Here is a 10,043-nt window from a genome sequence, read left to right on the forward strand (position 1 = left end):
GTTTTACCTCAAACAACCTCAGAAGATAATATGACGTTCAGAATGTAGGTTTGTGCTTTGATTTAATAAAGAAAATCTAAGAATCAATGCAATAAGATAATGATAATACATAATTAGGAACTTGAGATTAGACAGTAAAACCTGCAGCTATTCATAAAGAAACATCTTAGATAGCATTCAGGATTATTTCCCAAGTTAGTCGCTAACATTTTAAACTTCTGCAGTCTTTGGGATCAGATCTCTTATTTGCAAGTTTCTGCAAGTTTTCAATTTATGTTTTATATACCAAATAATATAAAACTTAAGAATCAGCTGTTTCAACTCCAACGATCTTAAGAAAATATGATGTTGAATGAAGAATGCATTGATTTGTATAAAGAAACTCTAAAAACTATTAAGACTTTCAGGCTATACCGAATGCAATGAAATAATAATAATATCTTTTTTATTTATCTTTAGATTAGAAACTAAAACCTGCAGCTAAGTGTTAGGAAGCATTCAGGATTATTCCCCAAGTTATTAGTCGCTGACATTTGAAACTTCATCTTTCTCTCTTTGCAGCTTTTAGGTATAAAATAAAATGAAACTCGACACCGTTTCATAACGTCAGCAATAAACCTCTGAACTAAACTCTGCAGACGCGTTACTAACAGCAGCTTTCACCAACAAACATACGGTTTAAATGTTAAGAACCAAGTTTTCTCTTTTTGAAACTTCTGCTGCACGTCTTCAGAGATCGTCTTTGCTTTGTCGGCACTTTTGTGTGGATCAAGTGTCTGCAGGTCATTTGGTTAAATACCAAATATTACAACGTGTACGAGAGTATAATAGTATTTATAGCAGAAAACAAGTTTAAAAAGACAGTTTATTTTGCAGCTTTGAAAGTTTTGGATTGTCCAACTTCCCCCTGCTGGCTCTCTGCTGGCAGCAATACAAAACACTATCTATAATTAAAATATCTATTATATATGAGCATCCGTGACTACACTTCTTTGGTAAATCTGCTGTATATCTTTGTTTTGTTCTGTGGAGATCACGTCTCTGCAGGTCTTTCACAACGTTCATGTTTTCACACCAAATAATATAAAAGGAACAGTTTTTATCTTGAACACGAACCAAAAGAGTAGCTTCACGATGAGGTTTGACTTTGGAGCAAAAGATCAAACAGAGCAGTCTTTGCTTCATGTAATAACTAAGATCTTTCAGAAGCTTTTTACTTTCTCATCCTTCAAAGTGACACTAAAACCTGCAGATAAAAATACTGACAACAATAACAGACATGTAGATTTTTGATAAGACACTTCAGTGGTTCGCACCCGTCAAATTTGGTCGTTCACTTATTTCAAGCAACCGTTTTTTAAGTGTGAAACAAACTGCCGGCATGCGAACGATCCCCGAATCTCTCCGGGACAAAAATACCGAAACGTCTCGCTCGTATTTCAGGTTTCTATCGAAGGGGTCGATCAATTACAGAGGAAACCTCCGGCCTTCGTCCAATCAGCAGCGACGATCTGCACCCACCCTGACCCGCCGAGCTGCAGCCTTACCGGGTTACAGCTATCTATAACACACACACACACACACACACACACACACACACGCTCTAGAAGTTGAGGTTCTTCGGGACCTCCCAGGGGAACTCCTTCCGGCCGAAGTGTCCGTAGCAGGCCGTCTTCTGGTAGATGGGTCTCTTCAGGTCCAGGTCTCTGCAGCACAATCGAGGTGAATTCAGGTTAGACGGGTCCAGAGCGACGTGACAACTGGACTTAAGTATTTCCTTACTTCTTGGAGTTGCATACATTAACCCTTTAAGCCCACACCCTAACCCTAATAACCCTAAGCCTAACCCCTAATCATATGTATTGCTTGAGTTGTGTTTAGAGGTTGTACATGGGGATTACATATTATTGTAGCCCTGATTTTTATGTTTAATTTGATACATAACATTTTTTTTTTTTTTTTGGGGGGGGGGGATTTATACCATGATTTTTTCTTGATTTTCCTGATATAAAAGGGTCCCCTGATCAGGCTCAACCGGTTAAACCAGTGGTTCCAAAACTATTTTCATTGGTTTTTCATGTCTGTGTGTCCTGGTCCTCTATAGACCTCAGTCTAGTCCTGGTCCTCTATAGACCTCAGTCTAGTCCTGATCCTCTATAGACCTCAGTGTAGTCCTGATCCTCTATAGACCTCAGTGTAGTCCTGATCCTCTATAGACCTCAGTGTAGTCCTGGTCCTCTATAGACCTCAGTGTAGTCCTGGTCCTCTATAGACCTCAGTGTAGTCCTGGTCCTCTATAGACCTCATGTAGTCCTGGTCTTCTACAGACCTCAGTGTAGTCCTGGTCCTCTATAGACCTCAGTGTAGTCCTGGTCCTCTACAGACCTCAGTGTAGTCCTGGTCCTCTATAGACCTCAGTGTAGTCCTGGTCCTCTACAGACCTCAGTGTAGTACTGGTCCTCTACAGACCTCAGTGTAGTCCTGGTCCTCTACAGACCTCAGTGTAGTCCTGGTCCTCTATAGACCTCAGTCTAGTCCTGGTCCTCTACAGACCTCAGTGTAGTCCTGGTCCTCTACAGACCTCAGTGTAGTCCTGGATCTAGTTAGAGTCGCATTTCTCAACAACAAAGCAGGCGAGTGCCGACCTGACGATGACTCCGGGTCTGAGGTCAAAGTTCTTGTTGACGACCTGCAGCAGCTCCTTCTCGCTCCGCTGAGAGGATCCATAGGTGAAGAGCGAGATGGAGAGCGGGTGAGCGACGCCGATCGCGTACGACACCTGAAAATATAAAGACATCTCTGATGTGATGGAGGGTTGTTCTCATCCGGGGGCTTTTATTAGTTCTTATTTCACGATCTTTCCCTAAACCCAACTAAGTATTTCACGATCTTTTCCTAAACCTAACTACGCATTTCACGATCTTTTCCTAAACATAAGTAAGTATTTTACGATCTTTTCCTAAACTTAAGTAAGTATTTTACGATCTTTTCCTAAACTTAAGTAAGTATTTCACGATCTTTTCCTAAACATAAGTAAGTATTTTACGATCTTTTCCTAAACTTAAGTAAGTATTTTACAATCTTTCCCTAAACCCAACTAAGTATTTTACGATCTTTCTCTAACCATAATAAACACGTCTCTTAATTACAGCATGAAAACACATTTGCAAACTCAGCAAATTTTTTTAGTCTTCCCTTCCGGTGAAAGCAGCTACCGAACAACCAGACGTGCGTTCGCTGCCTCACCTGTACCAGAACCCGTCTGCACAGCTTGGCCTTCACCAGGGACTTAGCCACCCAGCGGGCGGCGTAGGCGGCCGACCGGTCCACCTTGGTGTAGTCCTTCCCAGAGAACGCCCCGCCGCCGTGCGCGCCCCAGCCTCCGTACGTGTCCACGATGATCTTCCTGCCCGTCACTCCGGCGTCGCCCTGAGAGTCACGCAAAAGATCGATGTTTTCCATCGCACGCAAACAATCGTTTCCCACGCTTACGCATGAATGAATGCTCTAACATTTTGTGGTTAATACTTGTGTACGTTTAATTAAGTATCATTTTTTATGTCAAATGATGGAGTATTTCCACATTTTGGTGACCGTGAAAATTGGGTTACAAGCCGCTACTACATTCGGTGGGTGTCCCCGCTAGTTCCCCGCTGTAGACAGCTAGCGCTGCTGCTAGTTCCCCGCTTACTTCCGCTAGCTTTCCGCTAGCTCTTGCTAGCTCTCGTTAGACTCGAGCAGAGGGGACGCGGGCAGTAGCAGCAGCAGCGGGGAGCTAGCAGCAGCGGGGAGCTAGCAGCAGCGCTAGCTAGCAGCAGCAGCGGGGAGCTAGCAGCAGCGCTAGCTTGCTACAGTGGGGACAACCACCGAAGGTAGTAGCGACTTGTAACCCGGCTTTTACGGTACTTTTTTTACCACAAGGATTTGTCTCAATTTGTGCTGACTTTTACTCAACCAATTAGTTGAATATCAAAATTGGATCTGTGAATCAACGAATTCAGTGAATCATCATTATTGTTTCTCCAATGTTATGATGGATAGCATTACATCATCCTGCTATGCAAAATTGAGTTGAGTTTGCACCAAAGCATCTTGTGCATTCAATGTAAAACACCAGAAACACCAATTTCTTGTGTGGCCTTCATCGGAGTCTTCATGAAACACAGAGGAAGAGCCGGGAGAAGAAGGCCCTCACCTGTGGCCCCCCGATCACGAAGCGCCCGCTGGGCTGCAGGTGGTAGACGGTGTCGTCGTCCAGGTACCTGGCGGGCACCACGGCCTTGATGACCTTCTCCTTCAGCACCTCCTTCTGCTCCTCCAGGCTCACGTGGTCGTCGTGCTGCACCGAGATCACCACGGTGTGGACCCGCACGGGGATCACGGCGCCGCCCTCCTGGGTGTAGTGCACCGTCACCTGCACGGACGGGAGAGGTCTCATGTCGCTGTGAGGTGTGTTACTTTGTGTTACTTTGTGTTGCGCTCGCACTGGGATGTGATCAGGGAGGCGTGGAGATGTGCATCTCGCCTGTAACCCTCAACCGTAGACGTGTGGGAGATACATGTCGCTGTTTGGTGTCTCTTTGAGTTCGTTTTGTGTCACTTGTTTTTTGTCTTTTTCTAACAATTTTTTTGTCTGTGATTGTTTTGCAATTTGTTTGTAGTAATTTTTGCGTGTCTTTGTAGTTGCTGTGTGTCTCTTTGAAGCTGTTTTGCATCTTTGTTTTGGTCTCTTTTGTGTCTTTTTGTGTCTCTGTAAAGTGATTTTGAGTCTCAGGGTCTCCTTCTTGTCTCTTTGCAGCTGTTTTGCCTGTCTTTGTAGTTGCTTTATGTCTCTTTGTAGTTGCTTTGTGTCTCTTTGTTTTGGTCTCTTTATGTCTTGTATCTCTGGGAAACGATTTTGAGTCTCAATGTGGTTTTCTTGTTGTCTCTTTGCAGCTGTTTTGTGTCTCTTTGTAGTTGCTTTGTGTCTCTTTGTAGTTGCTTTGTGTCTCTTTCTAGTTACTTTGTGTCTATTTGCAGCTGTTGTGGTCTCCTTTGGTCTTTTTGTGTCTCTGTGAAGTCATTCTGAGTCTCAATGTGGTCTGTTTGTTATTTCTTTGCAGCTGTTTCGTGTCTCTTTGCAGTTGTGTTGCATCTCTTTGTTTTGCTCTCCTTCAGGTCTTTTTTGTCTTTGGTTCTTTTGCAATTTTTTTCGTAGTCATTTTGCGTGTCTTTGTAGTTGCTTTGTGTCTCTTTGCAGCTGTTTTGCATCTTTGTTTTGGTCTCTTCTTGTCTTTTTGTGTCTATGTTGAGTCTCAAGGTCCCCTTGTTGTCTCTTTGCAGCTGTTTTGCCTGTCTTTGTAGTTGCTTTGTGTCTCTTTGCAGCTGTTTTGGTCTCTTTGTTTTGGTCTCCTTACGGTCTTTTTGTCTGTGGCTGTTTTGCGTGTCTTTGTAGTTGCTTTGTGTTCTTTGCAGCTGTTTTGCATCTTTGTTGTGATCTCTTTTGGGTCTTTTTGTGTCTCTGTGAAGAGATTTTGAGTCTCAATGATGTCTCCTTGTTGTCTCTTTGCAGCTGTTTTGCATCTTTGTTTTGGTCTCTTCATGTCTTTTTGTGTCTATGTTGAGTCTCAAGGTCTCCTTGTTGTCTCTTTGCAGCTGTTTTGTGTCGCTTTGTAGTTGTTCCATTTTTTCGTGTATCTCTCTGCAGTTGTTTTGTTTCTTTGTGGTCATTTATGAGCCATGGAGGACCGTCTCCATTTTCTCAACACTACTTGGACCCTCACCTGCGTCTTGGAGTCCGGGCGCAGCCAGGGCACCGCCCCGCTGCGCCTCAGCTCGGCCATCTTGGCGTTGAGTTTGTGCGCGAGGTCGACGGTGAGCGGCATGCACTCCTCCGTCTCGTCGGAGGCGTATCCGAACATCAGACCCTGTCCGCACAGGACGACACGGATGAGCTCCACATGGGAATGTAACTGAGGACACTTACTTTATTATGGATTCAAGTAAGATTATGAATGCTGACTCTGTTACAGAGTATTTGTACACGTAGTATTGCTACTTTTAGCCGGAATACTTCTTCCTTTCAAACAACCTCACGTTGCCCTGCTTCACTTCACACATGAAGACTTCAACTATCGAGCTATTCGTGAACTTTGATTCTATAGTTTTCCGTCTGTTCAAGTATTTTTGTGAATCCTGACATCATGTAAACTCTGGAAGATCATAAAAACAGACACTTTGAGGTGTGTCTTTCTAGGCGACCTGGTCTCCAGCTCCGATGTCGCTCTCCAGACGATCGACGTGAACTCCCTGCGCGATGTCCGGGGACTGCTGCTCGAGGGCCACCAGCAGGTTGCAGGTCTTGTAGTCAAAGCCTGGAGGGACAAGGAGACGAGGAGACAAGGAGACAAGGAGAGGGAGGACACACAGAGTTAACTCGTATACTCACACGACTGTCGAAGCTGAGACCAGACGCATGGTTTTACGCTCACCTTTGTCCGAGTTGTCGTACCCGATGTCCCGGATGGTGTCCCTCACCACCTTCTGGTAGTCCACGTTGGCCCTGGACGTGATCTCCCCGCAGAGCAGCACCATGCCGGTCTTACACACCGTCTCTGTTCAGACGGCGTTTGTCTCGGTGAGATAGAAGTGTGACGTGAAGGATGGAGCGATTCCTTCTGACCACTCAGAGGTGTATTACAGTCAGACTGAAGGGATCAAAGGTTTTTATCTGTTTTTACAGCTCCATACATGAGAAGAATAATGTATGGCTTGTGCCTACGTTACCCACAATGCATCTGTGTGTTCTTCTAGTAGCAGCTAATGAGGCCTAAAGAGACGTGTTGAGTTGCTCGGTAGCATCTTAATGACTTCAAGAGGTCTAAGGTTAAGGCATCGAGAAGAGCTTGCTCCTTTTATTTAAAACAAAAAGTTTAATTCAAAAAGTTTTACTGCTGCAACTAATCACATTATTATTCATTTTGTTTTTATCTGTCTAGTTTATCGTTTTACCTCTGTTGCTATTTGAGTTATCTCTTAGTATAAATTTCTCTCCGAATAGTGTTTACTTGACAATTTTTTATTTATTTAATTACATTTAATTTATTTTATTTTGTTCACATATTTTCTTATCTTATTTAATATTTGTTTTAGATATTTAAATGATTTCTTAAATGTTTTAATCGTTGTATTTCTTAAATGTTGTAATATATTTAATGGTAAAAATGTTTACATTTATTTTATAATTTTTTTGCATTTTTTTAATTTTTTAATTTTTTTACATTTTGTAATTCTTTTTGCATTTGACTTCACTTTACATCACGTGACTTTCATGTCAACTTTCTCTTGTACAACATCTGTAGTAAAATAAAAACATATTATTGTGTAGCTCCTGAGCCCAAAGAAACTCCAGTTGTGTGAAATAAAACATCTCCTTGTCTGCTGCCCTCTGCTGGACAGAAGCTGTTACTCACCACAGGCCACTTTGGCGTCGGGGTCCTGCTTCAGGTGAGCGTCCAGCACGGCGTCACTGATCTGGTCGCATATCTTATCTGTAAAAATAAAAAAAAGACATTAAAAAGCATCCGTGTCTGCATCACTGTGTCGTTGACCTTGTGTGACCTTGGGTGACCTTGTGTGACCTTCTCTTGCACATTCCTCTCGTGGGCCGACCCTAAAGAGATCACGTGTCAGCACTGCTATGAATAACCTGAACGTGACACTGCGGGTCCATCAGGTCATCGATACCGAGTTTTATTTACTGCACCGCGTGTATCTGACCAGTGAAGGTTTTATGACTATACTACTGACTATACTACGGGCCCCTGACCTTTACCTAACTGTCACTCTAAGATGCACAAATACCAACCAGGAAGGGACTCAAATTGACTAAACCGGCTACAAAGAGACACAAAACAACCACAAAGAGACACAAAACAACCACAAAGAGACTCTAAACAACCACAAAGAGACTCTACACAACCACAAAGAAACTCTAAACAACCACAAAGACACGCTAAACAACCACAAAGAGACACTAAACAGCTACAAAGAGGCAGAATGACTAAAGATACTTTAAACAACCACAAAGAGGCAGAATGACTAAAGAGACTCTACACAACCACAAAGAGACTCTACACAACCACAAATACACACTAAACAACCACAAAGAGGCAGAATGACTAAAGAGACTCTAAACAACCACAAAGAGGCAGAATGACTAAAGACACTCTACACAACCACAAATAGACTCTAAACAACCACACAGATAATCTAAACAACCACAAAGAGACTCTAAACAACCACAAAGAGACTCTAAACAACCACAAAGGGACACTAAACAACCGCAAAGAGATTCAAAACAACCACAAAGAGACACTAAACAACCACAAAGAGATTCTAAACAACCAGAAAGAGACACTAAACAACCACAAAGAGCTTTCAAACAACCACCACAAAGACACACTAAACAACCACAAAGACACACTAAACAACCACAAAGAGACTCTAAACAACCACAAAGAGATTCTAAACAACCACAAAGACACACTAAACAACCACAAAGAGACTCTAAACAACCACAAAACAACCACAAAGACACACTAAACAACCACAAAGAGACTCTAAACAACCACAAAGACAACTAAACAACCACAAAGACACACTAAACAACCACAAAGAGACTCTAAACAACCACAAAGACAACTAAACAACCACAAAGACACACTAAACAACCACAAAGAGACTCTAAACAACCACAAAGAGGCAGAATGAATAGAAATCGGAGGCTCTTCCGGCTCTTTAACGGGACAGCGGCTCAGTGCAGCGCTCAGGATTCTGCACATTCCTCAAAGTCATCCCTGATCGCTGCAACATGAAGGCCCAGGGTGACCCCCTCGTTCATAGACCAGCATGGGGGTCTCCCCTCCACTCACCGGGGTGCCCCTCTCCCACGGACTCCGAGGTGAACATGAAGGAGCCGTCGTGAGCAGAGCGGTCGCTGGTCCCGTCCATCGTGCCGTTCATGGTCACTGAAAGAGGGAAGCGTGGCTGCAGCCTAATCTCACCGGCACCAGCAGAGCTGCACTATATGAGGCTAAAAACAACACACATGAGGGGGGGCGCCATGTGAACCAGCGGGCCAGACCATTCAGGGGCCAGGGAGGGGAGGGGGGATCCCTCTCTCCTCTTCTTCTTCTCCTCCTTCTTTCTCTCTGAGACTCTTCTTCTTTAACTCCTCCAGCGCTGAAAAGCTGACAGGAAGTGAAGTCATCAGACCTCAGAACCGTCTGAAAGTTAAGAATCAGAGTTTATTTCATCTGCGTTTGTAACCTTGAAGCTCCTCCTCTGGTTCATTCATGCTCCGCTCTTTTGTTTCTTTGTACCTGGGGGCCCCCGGGTTGATCACAACTCATGCAGGATCCAGATACTCTGTACATTGCGTAGTACTTTATCCCAGTACTCAGATGCATCTCAGAGGGAAATATTGTTCTTTTTTTTTCCTGCACTACATTTATCTGACGGCTTTAGTAACTTTAGTAACAGTAATATAATATATGTGATATTAAAGTTGGTCATCCTGCATAATTAGTATTTGTAGTACTTTATTTATGTTCTGATACTGTTGTACTTTTACTTAATTGTGAGTTTGACTGCCGGACTCTGACTTGTAGAGAGTGTTTTGATGCTGTAGTGTTACTACTTTTACTTTTATACCTCCGCCCAAAGGTAACTGAGTATAACTAGTACAAGTTAACCAGCACAGGTCAACCAGTACAGGTCAACCAGTACAGGTCAACCAGTACACCAAACCAGTCCTGTGCTGGTCTTCCTCAGGGTGAAGATACTGGAGCAGTTTGTAGAAACAATGAAGCAGCTGAAGGGTTTCACACCTGTGCTGCCCTCTGCAGTCTGATCAAGGTACTGCATCTGCGGTTTTCTAGTAGTAGTAGTAGTAGTAGTAGTAGTGGTAGTAGCAGTAGTAGTAGTAGTAGTAGTAGTAGTAGTAGTAGTAGTATAGTCACTAGTAGTGGTAGAGTCAGTAGTAGTGGTAGTAAATATTGGGT

General features: G+C 43.3%; 1 protein-coding gene across 1 annotated transcript; it reads right to left on the reverse strand.

Moving 5' to 3' along the window:
* Positions 1-1,603: 1,603 nt before the first annotated feature.
* Positions 1,604-9,003, reverse strand: LOC306754034 (S-adenosylmethionine synthase; the record flags this gene model as incomplete). The annotated part of the gene is made up of 9 exons (XM_079237946.1): positions 1,604-1,706; positions 2,646-2,779; positions 3,247-3,429; positions 4,196-4,414; positions 5,763-5,906; positions 6,241-6,353; positions 6,471-6,593; positions 7,452-7,529; positions 8,913-9,003. The coding sequence occupies 9 exons, from the start codon at positions 9,001-9,003 to the stop codon at positions 1,604-1,606; spliced, it is 1,188 nt and encodes a 395-aa protein (XP_079094072.1).
* Between the last annotated feature and the right edge of the window lie 1,040 nt (positions 9,004-10,043).

The sequence above is a fragment of the Taurulus bubalis genome (assembly GCF_910589615.1).
Source record: "Taurulus bubalis genome assembly, chromosome: 2".
NCBI classification, from domain to species: domain Eukaryota; kingdom Metazoa; phylum Chordata; class Actinopteri; order Perciformes; family Cottidae; genus Taurulus; species Taurulus bubalis.